Here is a 25,020-nt window from a genome sequence, read left to right as displayed (position 1 = left end):
TTGAAATTAATATCTGTTCAAGGAGTATTTTTTAAACCTTTCCAGAATTCCATCATGAATTAGCTGTCGACATTTTGCAGACCTAAAAAAAAAAGGTCACTTTGTCTCCTTTGTACGCTTCATTAGTTCTCACATTAATAAAAAGTAAAATCCACACATCACCTTGACCGTAGCTGTTTTGTGTCATCAGCATGGGCGGTTATCTCAAGGTCACATGCTTATTGTCAAATGAAAGGCTAAGGTTGGTCACCTCCCGTTTTAATGCTGCAGAAAACACAAGGTAATCAAACAAGCAATTAAGCATTATGGGAGGAAATAACTTCATGCTGCGCCCTTTGCAGGCTCCTTTCAGATTTTACAGCCCTTCTCCGGGCCAGACGCACGCCAAAAAGGAAGTCGTCATTTAAGACCGCCTGCCATTCATCGCTCTGAAATGAGGAGAATGTTTTAACGGTAGAAGAAGGTCAGTGTGGAGGTCAGGCATGTAGCCAACGATAAACATCCATGTTGATTTAAATAAAAATCAAGTTTTAATTTAATGAACTGACTGATATTTCAAAGGGTCATAACTTTGACCAAACAGTCACTGATTACTCTTCAGCGAATGGCTTGATCTTGCTCCCATTTCTAAGGCGATCCACTTTGTGTTTGTAAAATGAGACGACGGATGAATTAAACCAGATGAGGTGATCGTAATTCAACACACTGCTGGAGCGCGAGGGTGAGGGCAGCATGGGAATATCTCAACCATTTTTTTTCACCTAATTGCAAGTCAGTTAGAAACAGTTGGCAAGGACATGTGGCTAGGGAAGCTATAATGGAGATGAATGGAATGCCAGGAGGATAGAGGGAGAACCCTGACCCGTCCTCCTATTTCTGTAGTCTCCATCAACTCTTCTGAATATCAAGACAACCTGCTTTTCATCTGAAATATGTCTCATTATGCAGCTTGTTTATTGTCATTTTGGCCAAAGTTTGAATTTCGAAAAGGTTTTGTCAAGGTCTTTGCAGCCTTTGAACTTCCATTAGATTCACATTTCAATTTGAGACTGTTTGGTTTCAAAGCCTTCCCTTTACATCCATATTTACTCAGTTTAAAGGTATCAAACTTTCTTCGGTGTAAAAAAACCCATCCATCCAACCAAAGTTCCTCTTCGTTTGATCACGCCGCTGTCTTTGTCTGGTCGGCGTTCTTGATCCTAAAGAGATTCTGTTTTGGAGAGAGCCGTTTTTCACACCAGGCACCTCGCAGAGATGGGGGAATCAAAAAGTGCCTTAGTCAGCTCGCCGCTCGGGGCCGGGGCTGATGGGAATGGGCTCTACAGCTCTAGGGTTCCTGTTACACTGGATCACTTTCTCCCCAAGTCTCATTTCAATAGCGTTAGTATGCTGCAGCCCAACAGAGCGCTCCGAGCTGAAAGCACACTGTCAGCACAATCGTCAGCTCCTGCGCCGACTCGAGCCCTCAAAGAGTGTCAAGACGGAGATGAGGAAGTATAGCGAGAGAGATGAAGGGAACGGAGAAACGATGGTGATGGAAGTTCTAAAAAGTGAAAAGGTCAGATAAGAGAGAAGAATAACTGAAATGTTGGGCAACAAACATAAGCTGTTTTATTCCTACTTATATTTGTATTAAAGTGGACCTATAATGCCCCTTTCTCAAGATGTAATATAAGTCTCTGGTGTCTCCAGAATGTGTCTGTGAAGTTTCAGCTCAAAATACCCCACAGATCATTTATTATAGCTTGTCAAATTTGCCCCTATTTGGGTGTGAGCAAAAACACGCCATTTTTGTGTGTGTCCCTTTAAATGCAAATGAGCTGCTGCTCCCGGCCCCCTTTCCAGAAGAGGGCGGAGCTTTAACGGCTCGCGCTTCGGTTGCTCAACAACAACAAAGCTGGAGAATCTCACGCACCCAAAATGAGGATTTTCAGTAACGGACAGTCAATCAATTAATTGAAAATTAATTGGTGTATTTTGGCAAAATAGTGGCCAGCATATTGTTTAAAAATTCAGTCTCGTTGAAGAAAGAAAGTCATGCCGGTTTGGAATGACATTGGGAAGAATAAATGGTGACAGAATTTGCATTTTTAGGTGAGCTATTCTTTATAGAAGCAATGGTACGGTCGGCAGCACAGAAATCTGGAGGCCGCATGCTCATGTGACAGCATATTAGACCAGGAAGGTAAATTGATATGTAAATTGAGTGTGCGACTCAGAGAATAAGGAAATATGAACCTGAAATGTGCTAGACCTTCGCATAGAGCGAGAACAGCTTTTTTCCCCTCCTGTCAGCAAAGTACAATAGCCGGCCCGGGCAAACTGAACGTCTCATATCTGTCTCCTCTGAGGGGCAGAATGTTCTGGAGGAAGAGAGCGAGAGTGCATTAGGCAGCACAAAGTGATTTGTCCTCATGGTGTTCAGGCCGTACTGAGAGCACAGAGGCCTTGCTGAACAAAAGCAAGCAGCGCTTACTCATTTATTGGAGGAACACTGGAAGATTGGAGTCGTTCATCAGGATGATGCTCGCTGCTTTGTTCGTCAAAGAGAGACGTTTTGTCAATACAAGATGCTCTTTTTCTCATTAGATTTCTGAGAGGACTGTCAGCCACACAGACGTACAGTGAGAACAGCTTCATGAGATTTGTGATCCTCAATATCCGCATACACACTCTGTGTAATGGAAATTAATCTATCTGCCTCTCTGTCTGTCTATCTATCTATTAGGGGTGTAACGGTACACAGAAGTCACGGTTTGGTATGTACCTTGGTTTTGGGGTCACATTTCGGTACAATAGGAAAAATGGTCACACTTTAGTTTAGGGTCCAATTCTTACTATACTATTACTATTACAAAAAACGCCTTAATTACTGCTAATTAATAGTCAGTAAGGTAGTTGTTACGTTTAGGTATTGGCTAGGATTAAGGGATGTAGAATATGGTCATGCAGAATAAGGCATTAATATGTGCTTTATAAATACTATCATACAGCCAATATCCTATTAATATGCTGCTAATAAACAACTAGTTCATAGAGAGAACTGGACCATAAACTAAAGTAGAGTGTTGTTGATATGCCACCATTTTAAGCCGGACTGCTTCACAAACGAGGGTCAATTCAATACTGGATTTGCACAAAAGATTAACATGACGGCACATGCTAGTCGATGAGTTGAATCAACTCCACAGCAACTACATAAATTTATCCACTAACCATTCAGAAATGTCTAAAAGTTGTAACTTCTTCCTGAGTCTCTCCATCAGTGTCGACTCCAGTTTGAACAATGTAAGGCTGAACACCGTTACTCACAATCCTCCTTTTGGCTGCGTGAGATTCTCCAGCTTTGTTGTTGTTGAGCAACTGATGCGAGCGCTTAAAGCTCTTCTGGAAAGGGGGCCGGGAGCAGCAGCTCATTTGCATTTAAAGGGACGCACACAAAAACGGTGTGTTTTTGCTCACACCCAAATAGGGGCAAATTTGACATACTATAATAAATGATCTGTGGGGTATTTTGAGAGGAATATAGATCTATCTATCTACCTATCTATCTGTGAATTTTCAAAACACAAGATTCAGACATGACAAAATATAAAATGCCATCTGACAGACGAGCACACCTTAATTTCAGAAAGTGAGATGATCGAGCGCTGCAGATCTCTGTAAATGGATTTGGATTATAATCAGTATTGAATATTGGATTATAATCAGCCCCAACAAAACATTAGAAAACTAATGCAAAATCGCTGTCACAATACGCACACACACAGTGTTTCGGTGTGCGCTTGTCAGTTTCCAGACAGCATAGCTGAGTGCTGTCATAATACACAGCTGTTATATTTGCTGATATTTTCCCATTTGTCAGATTGCATTCATGAAACAACATAAAGAAAGTTACGATCTTAATGAATGGCGTGTTTTCTAGTTTTGACGACCTTTACCGACCCTTCTTGTTTATTTGCCACATTTGTCTTCCTTTTTTTTTCTTCGTTCTCCTTGACATCAATGACAAGATGAGTCAGGTTTACACACACACACACACACACACACACACACACACACACACACACACACACACACACACACACACAGGGGGATCCATCCGTCCAGCCAATTAGTGGCGTTTACATGATGACGAGCTTGTGTTTGATTCAGCCAAATAAAATCAGCATCAGACAGAAGTGATGGAGCATGATGAACACTGGCAGTCGGTTCCACTATGTGGTGTACACACGTGTGTGTGTGTGAGGTGTGCTTGCCAAAGACAGACTCATTCAAACTCTTCTCTGCCACGCAATCGCAGCTTCAGCCTGCCAACTCGCCATGGCTGGGCTCCGGTGACCCTGGCATGGGCGGCCCCTCTTCTCATCATTACTGCCAAATTAAAAGCCAGAAGCCTCCAGCTCATCTGTCTCCCTTCTGCCGACTCTTATCACGAGCTCGGCCGCTCCCTCGCCGTGCCGAACGGAGAGCACGCTTATTACGGAAGCCTTGGAACTCGCCCCAAACCAATTATAATCAAAAGATGATTTTAAAATGTACTAGTCCTTGATTGTAATGAGAGAGTTCTACATTTTCTCCTCAGATTAGCTGTCATGAGTGATTCTTACTTTGAGACAAATTACCGAGGGGAGTTTGGGCACAGGAACAGGGGAGAAGAGAACCTGAAGAAAGGAAATGTAATTCCCTCATAGAGTCTCTCATTAAAGCTTAATGTTGTTTGCAAAGGAGCATAAAAGATTAGGCAGTTACATGTGGGAAGTTGCGGAGGCTGATTCGGTTCAGGAGGATCTTCAGTCATATCCTGCTGTAAGGTGCAAAGGAAAAGATATGGGGTTCTAGACACACTCAAAGGCACGTCAGTTCATTCGCCGTCCATATTGGAAACACCTCCAACAGCAATTTTCTAGTCATGAAAGTATTGCGTCTGACTAACTGAAAGGTGAATGATTTATATTGTCTATGAGACACAGCACCATGACTTTATTTTATTATTATTTTTTTTTTATTATTTTAATTTTACCTTTATTTATTTATTTATTTATTTATTTATTTATTTATTCATTCAACTTCATATTGAATGTTTATTTTATGTTTTATTTTAATATTATTTGAATTACTGGTACCACTTTCTATTTATTTATATATTTATTTAAATTAATTAATTCAACTTCATATTCATGTTGAATGTTTATTTTATGTTTTCATATTTTATTTTATTTCATTTTTATTTAGTTGAATTACTGGTACCACTTTCTATTAATTAATTATTAATTAATTAATTTATTTATTTATTCATTCTTTCATTCAGTCATTCAGCTTCATGTTGAATGTTTATTTTATTTTATTTTATTTTATTTGAATTACTGGTACCACATTCTATCTATCTATTTATATTTATATTTATATATTTATTTATTTATTTATTTATTTTTAAATTAATTAATTCAACTTCATCTTCATGTTGAATGTTTATTTTGTTTTTTTATTTTATTTTCTATTTTTTATTTATTTTCAATTAATTAATTCAACATCTTCATGTTGAATGTTTATTTTATGTTTTTTTTTTTTTGTTTGTTTTTTTTAAATAATATTAATTTAATTACTGGCACTTTATTTATTTATTTATTTATTTATTTATTTATTTACGTATCTACTTACTACATCAGTCCTGTAACAACTCGACCACCCGAACCCATCTTTATTTTTATTCTATATTAAATATAAAATATAAAGTCTCATATTCAAGCTTCCATCACAGACACCAAGTCAAACATGCTGACGTTTATCTCCCGCAAGGATTGTGTAAAAAGGTGAACTTAAAATGTGAAGCTGCTATTATTATATAATTTCATTAGCATGTTCCTTCAGGAGACATGCTTCAGGGGTCTTTTTTTTGCATAACTGCGACTGCAATTAGTTGACAAATAACTGCGAGGGGGGGACAGTTTATTGCAGTGATGTTTAAAATGTTCCAGGATCTTTTATATTTTGCACTATATTGCAGCAGGCGAAGGCAGGCGGTTTCAGAATCATATCCACTGAGACCCAGAACACCAGTGGGTATTTTTAGACATTCCAACAGGCCCTCAGAGATTACTTACAGATGTGCCAGTGTGCTCAACACACACACATACACATGCAAAGACAAACTTTTATCAGGGCATACACTTATATTAGGCAGCAAGTGAACATTTTGTCCTCAAAGTTGATGTGTTAGAAGCAGGAAAAATGGATATGAGTGAGTTTGACAAGGGCCAAACTGTGATGGCTAGACGACTGGGTCAGAATATCTCCAAAACTGCAGCTCTTGTGGGGTGTTCCCGGTCTGCAGTGGTCAGTATCTATCAAAAGTGCTCCAAGGAAGGAACAGTGGTGAACCAGCGACAGGGTCGTGGGGAGCGAAGGCTGGCCCGTGTGGTCCGATCCAACAGACGAGCTACTGTAGCTCAAATCGCTCAAGAAGTTAATGCTGGTTCTGATAGAACGGTGTCAGAATACACAGTGCATCAGTTTGTTGTGTATGGAGCTGCATAGCAGTTTGCTGACCCCTGTCCACCGCCGAAAGAGCCAACAGTGGGCATGTGGGCATCAGAACTGGACCACGGAGCAATGGAAGAAGGTGGCCTGGTCTGATGAATCACGTTTTCTTTTACATCACGTGGATGGCCGGGTGCGTGTGCGTCGCTTACCTGGGGAACACATGGCAAAATGTTTTTGCGAGTGTACGTGAATTAAAAATAAATAAAGTCTCAATTTTGGTTTCATGGTGACTTTAAGGCTGTACATACAGACTTGAAAACAGTGATGAATGTTACAGCTGAGTCTAATATATGAAGGAAACTTCATCTCTTTCTGCAGCATGGAAATAATCGTAATCTTTTCCTCGCTCTCATAGAGTCCTGAACGGCAATTTTATGGCTGGTTTATAAAATATACCTTTTTTATAGGTGATGTTTTTATCTTTTTTATGCATTTCAGACATTGTGGCTACATCAAGGCGAAGCAAGATCCAGATGAAGAAAAAATGCAGTTTCAGAACGGGAGAGGTACGGTGGCCAAAATAGCTCACACACAAAACACTCATACATAATGGATTGTCAAAACAAATGGTTGTTTTTAGAGGTAACATAAATGTAAAAGGTCTCTTTTCCAGCCTCAGCTGAGAGAGTGGGGTATAAATCAAAAACTCCCATGCTCAACCTCACCGTGGAGTTTATCTTTTCCTACTTTTTTTAGGAGACTGTTTAGGTTTATGGTCTAGTCATGTCTTGGCATTCATTTGGACTGTGTGAACATCATATGTGATCTTTTTTTTTTCTTCTTATTGCAGTGAAACTGCCTGGAAGCAGGACTTACATTCACCCCCACACTTACGAGGACCCGAATCAAGCCGTCCGAGATTTTGCCAAGGAAATCGATGCCTCCACTATACGGATAGAGAGAGTTATAGGTGCAGGTGAGAGTCTTAGACCAAATTCAACTTTGAATCACAAATATACATTATACAAATCATGCCAATGTAGCTACTTACATACTGGGGTTTGTTCAATTCATAAAACCTTTTTTCTGAATGTTTTCAGGGCGTAAGTGCAGTTGTTTGCTAATGTATGTCAAAGAAAAGAGATTTGTATTTGAAGCCTCATTATAGAGCGTCTGCCGACTTTAATCCGCACACACAAAGCTGTTGTTTGAAATACTTATACCGCATATCTCTGCGTCTGAACTTGGCTTTGAAATCTCATTTTCCTCAGCATACGCTTTCTCTTTGAGTGAATGTCTGAGTCTCTATTTTCAGACATTTTTTTGTCCATTATCCTGCTTCTTTCTTTCTCTGTCTCATTTCCTCTTTCTCTTCATCTGGCTGCAATAGTGTGCAATAGAGTTCTTTAGGGCTTTAGGAGATCTGAATTAAATGATACCATTGAGAAATGTTGTTAGATTCTGTGTGTGAGAAGAGGACAGACGTTTAACCCTGACGTGTTTGGATGAGATGTTCACTCTGTGTCAATTCAACACTTCTGATTGGTCATAGATTGATTGATTGATTGATTGATTGATTGATCCCACCATACTGATGCTGATGGTAGCCGTGTGTCCCTTCCCAGGTGAGTTCGGTGAGGTTTGCAGTGGCCGTCTGAAGCTCCCCAGCAAGAGAGAAATCTACGTGGCCATCAAAAGTCTGAAGGCAGGATACTCTGAGAAGCAGAGGCGGGACTTCCTGAGCGAGGCCAGCATCATGGGTCAGTTCGACCACCCCAACATCATCCGACTGGAGGGAGTCGTCACCAGATGTAAGTGGCTGACATGTACCTTCGTGTTCACCTTCACCCGAAGGCTTTTAAAATGACAGACTGAAATGTTTAAGTAAGTAAACATACACTGCATTGTAAACACTGAGGGGAAAATAAGGGCTTTCAGAAATAGTTGCACACTCGAGTTCTTTTCTCAGTGCGTGCTTGAATAGCACAAGTGTGACAAAATATGATTATTGTGACTATACCGACAACCTTTTCCGCCACAGCGGTCACAAAGTGTTTTCATGGCGTTGTGATTAAGAGCCAGATGGAGGTGTGCTGTACTCACTGAGCTCCACTGTTCCACCTGAATGGATCTGTTGAGTTGGATCTAAACACACATGAGGATTGGAAGACAAAGACTCGCTACAGCAGATGTGGTGCAGAGCAAGACTACACTCTAAAAATGCTGGGTTAAAAACAACCCAAGTTGGGTTGAAAATGGATAAACCCAGTGATTGGGTTGTTTTAACCCAGTGAATGGGTTAAATGATTGCCCACCGTGCTGAGCAGTTTTATTTAACCCAACTAAAATGAACCCAAAAGAGGTTGTAAATTAAAAATCAGACACATAATTACTAGAGGAAACAATAATAATCAAAATAATAAACAATTTAATAAATGTTTGTTTAATTATTATTCATTAAACTTATAAGTGTTCATTTATTAAAAATAATAATAAATGATCATTTCTAACATGCTTTGGGTTCATTTTAAATAAGAAATATAGTAATTTTTAAACAATAGTTGGGTTAAATAAAACTACCCAGCAGGTTGGGCAAACATTTAACCCATTCACTGGGTTAAAAATAATACATTCACAGGGTTAAAACAACCATCGCTTGGTTAAAACAATCCATTCGCAGGGATAAAACAACCCATTTGGTGGGTTAAAACAGTCCAATCACAGGGTTAAAACAACCCAATTGCTGGGTTAGAACAACCCAGTCGCTGGGTTAAAACAACCCAATCACTGGGTTTGTCCATTTTTAACCCAATATTTTTTAGAGTGTCGATTCTCGGTTAAAGCATGACTAAACATTCTAGCTTTAAATGTACCTGTTAACTGTTTACTTTATTTTTCATAAGGGAATGTTTGGCTCCTTGGAAACTTTGGTAACACTTTATTTTAGGGTCTTTTAATTAGTTGCTTATTAGTATGCATATTAATAGAATATTAGATATTTATTAGTACTTATTAAGCACATATTGATGCCTTATTCTTCATGACTTTATTCTACATTCTTAATCCTACCCAATACCTAAACTTAACAACTACCTTACTAACTATTAATAAGCTGTAAATTAGGAGTTTATTAATTGTTTATTTGTATTCCCTATACTAAAGTGTTACCAAAACTTTTCATTAGGGAATGATATGCAGAACCTTAATATTACGTTAAAGTAAACCTAAGTATTAAACGTCTTTTCAGATTGGCGCAATGTTTGTGGAAGGACAGTTATGTGTTGTGTTGAGAAGAGGTCTGCTTTTGCTTTGCAACTGGATTTACAATTTTCACCTGGTAGATAAAAATGGGCAACCTTTTACAACCTTATACAACCAAAATGAAATGTTTAGAAAATTTTAGGTCATAAAATTATCTGGGAACTTAATGTGAGGCCACTTTCTTCTTGCACAGAATATTCTTTGTGTTTTTTTTTTTTCTCCTTTTATCGCTCGTTTATCCAATCTTTGACTGCCGTTTTGCACGTATATGTTTGTGGCCTATTGCCGTTGTCTAAATTGGATCTTAATGGCAGACAGAGATAGACTTACACTGCGTTATGTGTGTTGGAAAGCTTTAAGAGTCTCATTATCTCATCAGTAATGGGGGAGCGCTTATCGAAGAACTTCAGCTTTCACCAGACGCCAAACAAAAACCCTTTCTTTCAAGTGTCATTATGACTGAACCGACGTCTGCAGCTCTCCACACTACCTATAGAGCACAACAATGACAGTATGCATATTTATGACTGCATGAATATTAATAATTTAAATAGTTAATTGGATGTGTTTTAAGTGTCATAAATATTCAGCAGCGCACATATGAACAGCGAAGTCTCTACATTTCTTATTCATTTTTCGCTCTGTTCTCTCTAATGCGGAATGCTAATTTTGACCTTTTGTTAGCATTGGTTTGTGCAGTTTACAGAACTATTTTCTCCGTAAATCGAGTTTGCTTTTCATTTTGAAAAGGCAGACGCTGCCTAATTGCCTGTCTTCCAGTTATAAGTGGTGTATTTATGTTCTGAGCAAATATCAGGGGCTCAGGGTTAAAGCTCAGTTCAGTATCTCTCGGAGCACGCAGACTATTTGGAAGAACAAAGTAGCGGTTTAAGTGAGAGTAATGCATGCAACGTTGGGCTGCACTTTGACCTCTGTCTTCATGGAATAGACCGGTCTTCTGTTGGAATCTAAAAAAAGCCTACTTTTGACGGGGTAAAGGAGAGTTTAGAGGAAGATGAAGAGGGAAAATATGAGACATTCTTAGAAACAAGCGTGAGGGGTTATAAATATACAATGCTTATATATGTTTACTAATTTAAGAATCTGCGAGATGTTTTACACTTTATTTGAAGGTGTCCTTGTTACAGTGTAAATACAGTGCAATACATCTATGTATTAATAATATTAATTAATGTACTTACCGTAGGGTTAGAGTTTGTTGCATGTAATTATGCATAATTACTGTTATCATTACAGTAAGTACATGTAACATAGGTCAGCTTGATTTTGCCAAGTAAGGCATGTTCCTGGATCAACAATCCTGTCCACAAATTGGTTACACTTTATTTCACAGTGCTGTAAGTACATTGTAATTACTCAAATAAGTACTGAGTACTATATGTGTTTATTATAGAGTTACAGTTAGGGTTAGGGTTTGGTTTAGGGTTAGTTACTTGTAATAAAACACTAAAATAAAGTGTTACCCAAAAATTTAATGCAAACCTTATCCCTACCCCTAACCATAAACATAACCCTTTCCATAACTTATCCCTAAAATCAGAGGAAAATAATGTGGCAATTAATAAATTGCAAATTCATTGCATTAAATTTGGCTGAGAAATTACCCCCAAAAGATCATTTAAAATCATTATTGTGTAAAATGAGAAAAGCGTCAAATAGACATTACAAAAAGTAGCTTTAGAAAAAAAAATATTTTATTTGATTCAACATAGAATTTATTACACAAACTTTGAGAGTGAGTAAATGATGACAGAATATTCATTTTTGGGTGAACTATACCTTTAATGTTTTTTTTGTTTTTTTTATTAATATGGAAATATGAAATATATTTTTTAATGAAATAATACTATAAAAATAGGACGATAAAACTGCCAGTAGGTGGCGGTAAATGTCTGAATGAGTAAGTCATTGAATCATTCATTCATTCGATTTGTTCAAACAGCTGATTCATTCAGGAATGAAGTAAATGACTCTCTTTATAAATGAGTCATTGAATCATTGATTCACCCGATTGATTCACTCAAAACGCGGATTCTTTCAGATGAAACACCGCTGTGTGTTGCTCACAGACGCACAACAGTTCTGCTCTGGCTTCATGGCAAAAATTGAACAAAAACACACAATGTTGTGTCTTAAATATAACACAATATTAACTTCTTATTCATTGAACTGTTGTATAAAATCATTATCACATTTGCACTCGTGATATTCAGGACAAAAACAGCACTCATGTGATATTGCGCTTGTTACTCATGTGATATTGCTTAACTATATCATGATATAAATATGAGACAAAAAATCATACAGGGTCATTTTTGCCCTGATATCTTTAATTTTAGGGTCATATAACTGCTTTCTATAGGCTTCATCATGCAGTGAGTTGTTGCTCTGCTTCATGTTTGTCATCAATCAACTGTATGAAATGTCAGATGAATTACGTAGGTCTGGGGCAGGGCAGGTGCGTTAACACGTTAAATCGACAGCCCTAATATATTAAAAACATTATGCATTTATGTTTAAGATTTTATACAGTTTTTCATATGTATTAACTATCTTACAGATTCTGTAAGGGTAAAATGATAGTCATGTCACTGTCCATATGGCCTCATGTACTCTGGCCTTGGGGTTTGTGAATAGTTGCACGCATGACAGCGAGGAGAGGCAATTTCACAGATCACTGCTCAGCGGGTCAGTGGCTGCAGGGCCGAGGAGAGGGCGAGGGAACAGCAGGGACAACTCACTAACCTTTAACTCTAAACTGTTATTCAAAACATCCATTTCTAACAGCTCTCAGCATTAAAATCCTTCCACTTCGGACCCAAAAAACAACCTCAGGAATCCTTAAAAAACCTGGAATATGCAGGGTAGTGTGTCTCAATATATATTACTGTATCAGCTGCTTCACTAATGCCATCTGATTCATAAATGACCCATTATTTTAATTCATGTCCATTAATTCATTTCCATTTCCATTTTGAAAAAATATTAAAATAACACAGGGAAAAATGATGCTCTACATGTTCTGATAATAATAGCTTTGTAGGACTATACATTATTTGGATAATTGGTTAAAAAATAAATCTGTTAAATCTGATTCTGAAAAATTTATATTTAATAATATATTTTAGTGTGTTAATTTCAATAAAAGTGTGGTTATTTTATTTTTTTGGCTTGTATTTTTTAAATTCAAAATCTAATATTAATACAATAATGCAAAAAAAAAAAATGTAAATAAGGAATAAGAATATTTTAAAATGCATTTTTGGTTTTCATCCAATTGCATCCAAAATTTTCATTTCGCTGCATCCCTAATTATTTATTATGGTTTAGTATTTCTCAGTAATGTAGAACAATGTTACATTCTTTCTCAGCCCTGAAACTGAGACCATTTTCCAAAATGATTCTGGCCTCCAAATGTTATCTTTCAGGGCTCATTTTAGTAATATACACAAAGAACCTTTTGCAAATGTAGTTTTTATTGTGTGTGTGTGTTTTTTTCTTTCTGATTGTGGTCTCATGATCAACAAATCCAAAACAGAGGCCCAATCAGCAACGCTTCATCAGAATAATGTCCCGAACCCTCCCTCTCGCTGTGATTGCCTCCATTGTTATGTAGATGGCGGGTATTGGTGCGACTGAAATAAATCTTTGGAAATAGCCCTTTTAATTGCTATCTCGTCGTTTGTCAGAAAAGTTATGATCTTTCCGGATCTCTCATTTCCTCCTTTATGTGCCAACAATCGCCTAATCTGGAAGCATTCAATTTGGAGGAGGCTATCATCTCCTCTCATCGCGCTCTTTCCACCGCAAAGGATTTTCCTCATAACGAAGTGGCTGCTATTTCGAGAAAGCATTCATTAAAACCGCCGCTCCTTTGTTTAGAGGACAATGAAAGTTTAAAGTCTCGCGGAGACTCTTGTGTTAAATTACGTAGATTAAGGGCTGCGATGTACCGCCGGGTCTGTTCTTGCCAACAACTCAGTGCTAAGTACATCATGTGTCATTTAGTTAAAACACCATTTGGAAAATCAATAAGACTGTAAAGTTGAAGAACAGCGGCTTTTGTTCTTTTGTTCATAATCGTAGCGGGAGGACACAAAGTGGGCCGTCGGGGCATCAACCTGCTCAATATCTCTTTAATCCTATAAGTCAGTACCTTGAATATCAAAGGCAGGAATATATGGAGATACGAGTTCTGCTGTTCCCACAGTAACCGCTGTCGAAATAAAAACAGTTTAATGGGGGTGTAAAATCAATACTCTATTTGCAATAGGGGTTCTCGCTCTATGGGTGAGCCGGCGTTGAGAATCTGAGCTTGTTAAGGGGTGTCACTGCTGGGGTCCTGATGGGACCTCTTGCGTGCCGCTCTACACACAAACATGTGTTTATACACGTGTGCCTCCCTCCACATACGCAATTACACAATCCGCCTCGTATCTGATGTCATGAAGCATTTTTTTTTAGCGTGTACACACAAATCACCTGCAACAAAGGTCTGTTTCCGTTAATGATTATCCCACAGTACCGGTTAGAGCTAAATCACAGGGGCATTGCATTACACAGATGAGGTGTTATGCGATATTGATTACTTGAGTTTGTTGCAGGTATTTTTTATTTATTTTTTACCGAACCTGCAATACAAACATGTAGGTCAGCGGGACTCCGCTGGGAATAGATTTATCCGGCAATTTTCCCCGGTAAGTATGTATAGAGTTCAAGAGATTCTGTGCAAAATGCCTCTGACAGCAGCGTGCTGTGACAGCTTTATCTAAGTGGATATGGTTTTTAAATCTCTGTCCTAGATATCACAACACATGTAGACCTGGATCCATGCTGTTACTTTCACCAGAGACAATGACAGCTTAATCTTTATTTCTGCCCTTTAAAAGTCACATTTTACGTTTATTCATTTATCAGACACTTTTATCCAAGATTACAGCAATGCAACAACATAAGCAATGTTTCTTGATCAGATACGGTTGGGAAAATTATTCTATCAAGGTTTGAAAAAATTATTTATTTATGTTAAAAAATTTTCGATCATTTTTGAAAGCCTCTTATTGCCTATTGATCAAAATACAGTAATATTGTGTGTGTATGTTATTTAATTTATTTCTTTTAATGTACTTTAAAATCTAATTTAGTCCTGTGATAGCAAAAACCATTACTCCGGTCTTTATTGTCACAAAATTTAGAAATAATTCTATTGTGCTTAACATATCTTATTGTTATGAATATTAAAAACAGTTGTGCTGCTTAATATTTTTGTGGAAATTGTGACATTTTTAGGGTTTTTAGAGAGTTCAAAGGAACAGCATTTATTTGAAATGAAATTTTTGTAACAATATACGCTCTAAAAAATGTTGGGTTAAAAACAACCCAAGTTGGGTTGAAAATAGATAAACCCAGCGATTGGGTTAAATGTTGCCCAAGCAATACAGCAATTTTTAAACAATAGCTGAGTTAAATAAAAATACCCAGCAGGTTGGGCAAACATTTAACCCAACCACTGGGTTAAAACAACCCATTCGATGGGTTTGTCCATTTTCAACCCAACTTGGGTTGTTTTTAACCCAGCATTTTTTAGAGTGTATTAATTTTGTGTCTGATTTTTATTTTCCAACATATTTTGGAATTAAAACATTAAAACAACCCAATCCTTGGGTTTGCATTTTTTAGAGTGTAAAAGTATTTACTGTCACTTTTGATCAATTTAACGTGTCTTTGCTTATTTGTGGAGTGAAATAAGTATAAAAAGAATATAAACCTTTTCATGACTTCTTTTATTTCTCAAAGTTTGTTTTTAACCCAGAATACACTCTAAAAAAATGCTGGGTTAAAAACAACCCTAGTTGGGTTGAAAATGGACAAACCCAGTGATTGGGCTAAATGTTTGTCCAGCCTGATGGGTAGTTTTATTTAACCCAACTATTGTTTAAAAATGACTATATGACTGGCTTAAAATGAACCCAAAAGAGGTTGTAAATTAAAAATCAGACACATAATTACTAGAGGCAACAATAATAATCAAAAGGTGAACATTTATTAATAAGCAATTTAATAAATGTTTTAATTGTTTAATTATTTTTCCTTAAACTTATTAATGAATTTTAATTTCCAACATACTTTGGGTTCATTTTAAGCAAGAAAGACAGTAATTTTTAAACAATAGTTGAGTTAAATAAAACTACCCAGCAGGTTGGTCAAACATTTAACCCAACCACTGGGTTTGTCCATTTTCAACCCAACTTGGGTTGTTTTTAACCCAACATTTTTTTAGAGTGTAAAAATCTTTACTGTCACTTTTGATCAATTTATTGTGTCTTTGCTTATTTGTGGAGTGAAATATTAGGTATAGTATAGTGAAATATAAAGTATCTATAAAGTATAAAAAGAATATAAACCTTTTCATAACTTCTTTTATGTCTCAAAGTTTGTTTTTAACCCATAATTGCATTATATGATCACTGTAAGACAAAAAAATCCATAGAAAAGGACATAATTCTAAAACACAACAAAATAATGCAATGCATAATTCAAAATACGGGGAAAAAACACTTATGAAAAGTGAATACAGAATTGTATTAACACAGAGCATTGTCTTCTGAAGAATAATTTGTAAACCTGCCTTAACTGTATTTAGTGTCACCCTCAGGGTTTTCTGATCTTCACAGTATGTAAATCTATAACCTAACCCTGTGTTGAAGCTCTGTACCTGAGGCCATACTTACTGACATCAACTGCTAATTCATTCCCGCACACACAGAGCTCATTGTAGACGGCTGCTATTCCAGCCGCGCAGGGTTCACGAAGGGTTAAACATATTCGTCTCTTTGTAGAAACAAAGTAGAAAGAGAAGAACAGGTCTTGAGGGTGAAATCACAGAGATATGCCTGCCCTCTGTTCACAAGACATGTGATGCTAATGCAGGAAGCCCTCAATGAGCTCTATTGTGTGCTTTTGAGATCGCGAGCACACCGTCTGCACCGGATGCTCGTGGTTGTGCCGTAACCTTTTTGTAGCTCATCAGGAAAATATGCCACATCAGATGTCCAGATGATTGCTTGATAACACATGAATTAGAGGGGAAATTAAAAAAAAAAATCCCCTTAAGGTTGCCAGAGTTGCGGTAAGGTTGCGGTTTTATTAGTTAAACGCCTGCTGTAATCATGCCTGACGGTTGTTTTAACACCACATACAAAATCAACACTAGATGACCTTTCAAAAAGATTTACCAGAGCTGTTTTATCACCATAGCGTTTAGTATGAAATTAATTTTCCATCTTTTGAAACCAATTCCGATTTGGAGGACACCCACATTTGAGTTTTAATATTTGTTAAAGGGGTCCTTGATTATGATTTCACTTTTTTAACTTTAGTTAGTGTGTAATGTTGCTTTTTGAGCATAAACAACATCTGCAAAGTTATGACGCTCAAAGTTCAATGCAAAGGGAGATATTTTTCAAATCACTTTTTAAGGACTACAACAAACAGCTGGTAGGGACTACAACAAGCTTCTTCCTGGGTTTGTGACATCACTAACCCTAAAATTTACATAAACCCCGCCCCGAGAACACACAACAAAGGGGGTGTGGCCATGTTGGGCTGCTTTAGAGAAGAGGAAGAGTTGTTGTAGTAGAGTGTTGTTGACATGCTGTAATTTTACGCCGGACTGCTTCACAAACGAGGGTCAATTCAACGCTGGATTTGCACAAAAGATTAACATGACGGCACATGCTAGTGGATGAGTTGAATCAACTCCACAGAAACTACATAAATTTATCCACTAACCATTCAGAAACGTCCAGTTTCATTCTACAAGTTGTAACTTCTTCCTGAGTCTCTCCATCAGTGTCGACTCCGGTTTGAACAATGTAAGGCTGAACACCGTTACTGACAATCCTCATTTTGGCTGCATGAGATTCTCCAGCTTTGTTGTTGTTGAGCGACCGAAGCGCGAGCTGTTAAAGCTCCGCCCTCTTCTGGAAAGGGGGCCGGGAGCAGCAGCTCATTTGCATTTAAAGGGACACACACAAAAACGGTGTGTTTTTGCTCACACCCAAATAGGGGCAAATTTGACAAGCTATAATAAATGATCTGTGGGGTATTTTTTGAGCTGAAACTTCACAGACACATTCTGGGGACACCAGAGACTTATATTACATCTTGTAAAAGGGGCATAATAGGTCCCCTTTAAAGGCGTGTACGTGATCCTGTTAAAGCCTCACATCTGCCCTCACAGTGTTAACTGCAAGTCCAGCATGCGTTTTCCCTCACTGGGCTCGGCTGTAGGCTGTTCCGCTGAGGTCAGGGCCCCGGGAGGCTGCCGTAAGCTCCTCTGATCAGATGCACTGCCTCGGCCACCCGCTCTTTCAGGATCAATGCCAGTTGCTGCTTCAACTGTCTTTCTGATAAAGCGGTCCCACACACACAGAGTGACATCAGATTGCCACCCGTTGCTGTGCCATTCCCAGAACACAGTGTTCCGCGGTCCGTTCCCTCTCTTTCTCTTTCTGCATCTGACAGCTACATTAGTCTGCCTCTGTAAAGTAAAAGGAATTGCATTTTTTCCCCCTTTTTTTTGGATGAGACATGGGGGGTTAGGTTTGGGGGTGTTGAGGAAGGCATTTATCTCAGTGAGATAGTGATTTAATTTTAGGTGATGTATAACCAGCCAGTTGCCGTGGTGATGCTCGGAGGGGGGTGATCAAACCTGTTTTTCACAAACTCATAGAGGCATATATATATATGACTAGAGCACATATCTCAGTATTCCAGAGTGGAGATGTCTGGAATGCAAGTCATTTATCAGCACTGACACGGCTGGTGTTTACACGTCCCTGAGAGAGACAGGAACAACAGCCCACAACTGATACACTGGCACACATTCTGTGTACTCATAGTTTTTTGGAGTAGTAACCGAGGATTTGTTTACTACAGCCATTTTGCATCAGTGTTGTTATTGTTAACTTGAACTAAAACTGTTTTTGATCATTGAGATCAAGCTGAAATAAAATATAATAACTAAGGCTGTCAACCGATTAAAGTTTTTAGTCGAATTAATTGCATGATGTGGCGATTAATCGAATTAATCGCAAGTTAATCGCACATCAAATTTGGCTGAGAAACTACCCCCAAAAGATCCTTGGAAGTCATTATTGTGTTAAATGAGAAAAGCATCAAATAGACATTACAAAAAGTAACTGTAGAGAGAAATATTATATTTGGTTCAACATAGAATTTATTAAACATAAACTTTAAGACTTGATGAGGGTGAGTAAATGATGACAGAATTTTCATTTTTGGGTGAACTATACCTTTAATGTTTTTTTTTTATTAATATGGAAATAGAAAAAAAAAAAAATGAAATTTTAATGAAATAATACTCTAAATAGAAAAATAAAACTGTCAGTAGGTAGGTAAATGTCTAATGCCGAGTTCACACTGTTTGACTTTAGGCCCGATTTTCACTCACCGACTAATTTTGCGAAATCAGAGGCAAATCGGTGCTTGTTCACGCGAGTGCCAAAAAAAGACGCGATCTGAGAAATCGACGATCTGACAACTCTGACGACTTTGAAAATCGCGCAGTGTGAACTCGGCATAAATGAGCAAGTCATTGAGTCATTCATTCATTTGATTCATTGATGGCTGATTCATTCAGGAATGAAGTAAATGGCTCTCTTTATGAATGAGTCATTGAATCATTGGTTGACCTGATTGATTCATTCAAAAGGCAAATTCATTCAGAAAGGAAAGATTTGGAAAAGGTAAAACAAAACAAGGCTTGTATTCTCTCTGGGTACCTTGTTTCACATTTTAACATTAAAATTGTGTTTAAAACCATCAAAACACGTAGCTTGATGTTATGCAGTGCGGACAGTGTTTTGCAGGTGTATGTTACTTATTTATTTATTTTTAAATGTAGGAAATTTTATTCAATAATGCATTTTATTTGTGAATAGTGAATGTTAACACTTGTATCTCATCTGGGTGCTAACACGATAACCTGTTTCCTGCTGTCTGAAGCACTGGATGCCCACTTAGCATTCAGTGTCTGTATATGAGACCTACTTATGCTTGGTGTAGGTTCATACATAGCACTGATATGCCCCTTTAACAAGGGCAAGCATGGTTTACACCGCCAGAATCATACGCACCGACTAATCAACAAGCACATTTGACACAGTCATCTTACCACAGCTGTCACGTTTTGATTCGTTCCGTCAAATCTGTACATGGACGTTTCTGTCAAATCCTACAAGTGACGCTAAACTGCTGAACTCTCAGTGACCTGTGAGTGATGTATTTAGGTCAGAGAATTGAGAGGAATATGACAGAGCTTGTTAACCGAGACTCAACAAGGCACTGGAACATTTTTCTGTTTATTTCACTCTGTCGCTTTATTTCAGATATCGGCTTGCAGATGATGCCCTGCGGTAGATTGGTGGCAGCAGAAGTATAACTTATGCCAATTAGTGGGAGTGTGTTTGTAAGACTATAAATCTCTTCCAAAACTAGTTTGCTGCATTGTTGCCTAATATCTACAGAAGCAGCTACCTTGTAAGTGGCCATTCATGTGGCCTTCTTTTGCTCAAAACAGCTTAATGAAATTGAACAGAAGGTTTGTCGTCTGAATATGCTGGTCTGTATGTGAATATGCTTATCCCACCCACAGATTCATCTGATTGGTTGGCATAATTTTACGCATTCCCATAGATTTTGCGCTAAATTGAGTTCTTTTTCGCTGCTTATTGCGCTTAAACAGTCAAATACACACAAAATAATGTCAAAATGCCAGTCTTGGCGAGTAAACACAGTCAGTAATGTATGAAGTGAATGTAAACCGTTGAGAAAGAAAACACATGTGTAACAGTATAATGGATCCGTGCATCAGCTCTTAAAGTGACAGCAGCCTAATAAACCTGCTGTCAAATTCTGAGATAATATTATAAATATCTGTACAGCAGTTTTTCCCATGGTATCAATGTCAAAATTGTGGCCAGTGGAAATACTGAGTGGCTAGAAACATTGGAAAACCACTAGCCACAGTGGCTGGTGAGCAAAACAGTTCATGTCAAGCCCTGATTATAATCCATAAACCAAACCAATCAGCTATGTGTGTTAGAAATCAGGAATGATGAGAGAACACTGTGCTTGGTACGGTTTTCATCTTCAAACCAAACTTGAGTCTTCAGTCGACAAAGTTTAAATCCCGTCTGGCTAGAGCGCTTCCCTTAATGTTTACGCATTAGGTCAGTAGACGGAGAGTAGACAGTCTTTTGTGGCTGTTTGAACACATTCGACCACATGAGCATCTACACTACAAAAGTAATCCGGTCGAATGTGTTTTCAACTTCTTCTGGAAGTGGTCGAAAGTGGACAAGCTCAAAACGTTTTACACCCCGTTTACACTTGTATTTAGTGTCGTCTACTTGTGATCCAATCAACCAAAACGCATCTTAATACCAGGTGTCAACAGAGCCTCAGAAGAAGCAGCAGTTTATTTTGGATCCCTTGTGTCAGAAGTGCACTTAAAATGCTGTAAGCAGCTCATTAGGTTTCAAAACAGTTGTGGAAGTTAATGAACTTACACATGTATAATGTTATGATTACAATGTCACATTTGGGAGGTTGGTAGATTTATACTTGTCCAACTTGGTCATGGTTTTGGTGAGAGGGCGGTTGTGGTGTGTTCAGTTTTCTTAGTTTGGGGTCTGATGCTTTGCTTTCATTTTTTAAAACAAACTTTGAGCTCTTTTAAGAGATCTTCCTTTTGCTACTTGCCATCCATCACTGCTCATGCCCACCACAACAGGTGCAGTGCCCTCCCATCGGCTCTCATTGACTGTCCTGCCCGCCCATCATGGCAACAAAGCTCTCTAATTGGTTCTCCGTGGATTAGCCGGGGTTAATTAACTGCTGTCTTTGATGGTGGAAGGCTCTGATGAAGGTCTGTCATGCTGAATAATGGGGCTGAGAGTGTGGCCAGGGTTTAGCCTCCTCTCTTCTCTCCTTCATTCCTGTTATTCAGCATCTCAGCTATAAAGGATTAATGACACCATTACCATGATTTATTTCTGTGTGGATTTGTGTAGAATCATCAATCTGTTAGGACATTTTATGTTTTTTTCCTTCCATCTAGGCTGATGGTAAATCTTGTATTTTTGTCTTTTTTTCTTTCTTTATGTCTACAGGCAAGCCTGTGATGATTATTACAGAGTACATGGAGAATGGATCGTTGGATACTTTCCTGAAGGTGAGGAAGGCAAAACGCCAGTGGCACAAATCCACACCGATGTTCACATGCCATTTAAGATGCTGCCTTACATTTAATTACCTACAGCCAATAAACGAGCATCGCTCAAGGGTATAAGCCATGGATACCTCCCTGAAAGTCTATTACTGGAGGGAAATTAAGCATGGAATGGATGCCTGGTTGAGGCAGCACGGATTCAGTTGCATACTGTCCATTAGGGCTCTTGCATCCTTCTGTTGTACAGCGAACGTGCCAAGGTTATTATAGTTTGACTTCTTCAAATTTGCAATACTATCTGAAAATTCTGTTTTGTTTTTGTAAGTTTCGGGATTGTTTGTTTCAGTTTAGTTTTCATGTCATGGAATATTTCTGTTGTGTTTTATATACTTATTTTTAGTTAAATATTTTCTGTTTAGACTCAACAGAATATCCCCATCTTTTGCATGGTGCCATTCGGATTTTTCAGAGCAGTGGTTGAATTAAACTGCGTTACGCACTATATTGCCATATATAGTCTGCCTACTCTTTATTTTTGATGTTTTATTTCAGTTTATTATTGATTGAAAGTTTAGTTTATTTATTTGCATTAATTATTTTTTATGAATAATAATACATTATTTTATTTCTGCTCACAAAAATAGTTTTCACCTTTGGGTTACACTTTATTTTGATAGTCCACTTTAGACATTCTACACTCTAAATAATGCTGGGATGTTTCGACCCATGTTTGGGTCAAATATGGACAAACCCAACCACTGGTTTAAAAATGTAATTTAAAAACATGGGTCGAAACATCCCAGCATTTTTAGAGTGTACTAACTATAAGTAACTTTACAACTACATGTCAACTAACTCTCATTAATTTGCAACTACATGTCAACTAACTCATTAATTTGCAACTACATGTCAACTAATTAATTTGCAACTACATGTCAACTAATTAATTTGCAACTACATGTCAACTAATTAATTTGCAATTACATGTCAACTAACTCATTAATTTTCAACTACATATCAACTAACTCTCATTAATTTGCAACTACATGACAACTAACTAATTAATTTGCAACTACATGACAACTAACTAATTTGCAACTACATGTCAACTAATTAATTTGCAACAACATGACAGCTAGCTCTCAATAATTTGCAACAACATGACAACTAACTCATTTGCAACTACATGTCAACTAACTCATTCATTTGCAACTACATGTCAATTAACTCATTTGCAACTACATGTCAACTAACTCATTAATTTGCAACTACATGTCAACTAACTCATTAATTTGCAACTACATGACAACTAACTCTCATTAATTTGCAACTACATGACAACTAACTCATTTGCAACTACATGACAACTAACTCTCATTAATTTGCAACTACATGACAACTAACTCATTTGCAACTACATGTCAACTAACTCATTAATTTGCAACTACATGTCAACTAACTCATTAATTTGCAACTACATGTCAACTAATTAATTTGCAACTACATGTCAACTAACTCATTAATTTGCAACTACATGTCAACTAAATCATTTGCAACTACATGTCAACTAACTCATTCATTTGCAACTACATGTCAACTAACTCATTCATTTGCAACTACATGTCAACTAACTCATTAATTTGCAACTACATGTCAACGAACTCATTAATTTGCAACTACATGTCAACTAACTCATTAATTTGCAACTGCATGTCAACTAACTCATTAATTTGCAACTACATGTCAACTAACTCATTAATTTGCAACTACATGTCAACTAATTAATTTGCAACTACATGACAACTAACTCTCATTAATTTGCAACTACATGACAACTAACTCATTTGCAACTACATGACAACTAACTCTCATTAATTTGCAACTACATGACAACTAACTCATTTGCAACTACATGTCAACTAACTCATTAATTTGCAACTACATGTCAACTAAATCATTTGCAACTACATGTCAACTAACTCATTCATTTGCAACTACATGTCAACGAACTCATTAATTTGCAACTACATGTCAACTAACTCATTAATTTGCAACTACATGTCAACTAACTCATTAATTTGCAACTACATGTCAACTAACTCATTAATTTGCAACTACATGTCAACTAATTCATTAATTTGCAACTACATGTCAACTAATTCATTTGCAACTACATGTCAACTAATTCATTTGCAACTACATGTCAACTAACTCATTAATTTGCAACTACATCTCAACTAACTCATTAATTTGCAACTACATGACAACTAACTGTCAATTTGCAACTACATGTCAACTAACTCTCATTAGAGAATTAGTAGACAGTTAGGTTAGGGTTCAGTGGTGCGTTTCCCAAAGCGAACTATGGTCGCAAGTTCCGTTGTTACCAATAGAGTTCAATGGGACTTACAACTATAGTTGGCTAACGATGCTTTCGGGAAACGCACCCCAGGTTAGTAGAATAAGTTGACATGTAGTTGTAAAGTTACTCATAGTCAGTAGAATGTCTGTTAGGGAGCATCAAAATAAAGTGTTAGTAGATATTAAGCAGTCTACTAATACTCTAATGACTGCTAGTTGACATGTAGTTGTAAAGTTACTTATAGTCAGTAGAATGTCTAAAGTGGACTATCAAAATAAAGCATTACCCTTCTTAGTTTTTAGTAAAAGATAATAACACTTGAGCATGTATTTGAGTGAACGTGTTGCAAATGTGTCACGTACAGAGACAGGAAGTGAGTAAATGAACTCAGTAGATTTATAATAAGGTTATGCTCGCTCCACCACGCTGCCATAATGTCTCCTCCGCAATCCTCACTAATTTATTACCGCCTTTGTCACCCAGCGGATCGGGCCACGAAGTTTTATTACGCACAGCACAGATACGTTTTCCTTTAAGTCAGGACTCTTTTTAATTGCCTACACTTTGAGAAAATGAAAATGAAATCTAACACCCCCCCACCCCTAAAAAAGGGCCTGTCTGAGACTTTCGATCTTTC

At 37.5% G+C, this 25,020-nt stretch overlaps 1 protein-coding gene across 1 annotated transcript in view; it reads left to right on the top strand.

The window, feature by feature from the left end:
- The window catches only part of epha4b (eph receptor A4b), a 126,799-nt gene that overhangs the window by 88,885 nt on the left and 12,894 nt on the right, over positions 1-25,020 (top strand). The window contains exons 9-12 of the mRNA XM_051916221.1: positions 6,982-7,049; positions 7,334-7,459; positions 8,109-8,294; positions 21,963-22,024. Of these exons, the coding sequence (XP_051772181.1) occupies positions 6,982-7,049; positions 7,334-7,459; positions 8,109-8,294; positions 21,963-22,024 (442 nt within the window). The remainder of the gene's footprint in view (positions 1-6,981; positions 7,050-7,333; positions 7,460-8,108; positions 8,295-21,962; positions 22,025-25,020) is intronic.

The sequence above is a fragment of the Ctenopharyngodon idella genome, chromosome 2, assembly GCF_019924925.1.
Source record: "Ctenopharyngodon idella isolate HZGC_01 chromosome 2, HZGC01, whole genome shotgun sequence".
Taxonomy (NCBI): domain Eukaryota; kingdom Metazoa; phylum Chordata; class Actinopteri; order Cypriniformes; family Xenocyprididae; genus Ctenopharyngodon; species Ctenopharyngodon idella.
The sequence above is the reverse complement of the archived record's forward strand: the minus strand, read 5'-3'. Positions and strand labels throughout refer to the sequence as shown.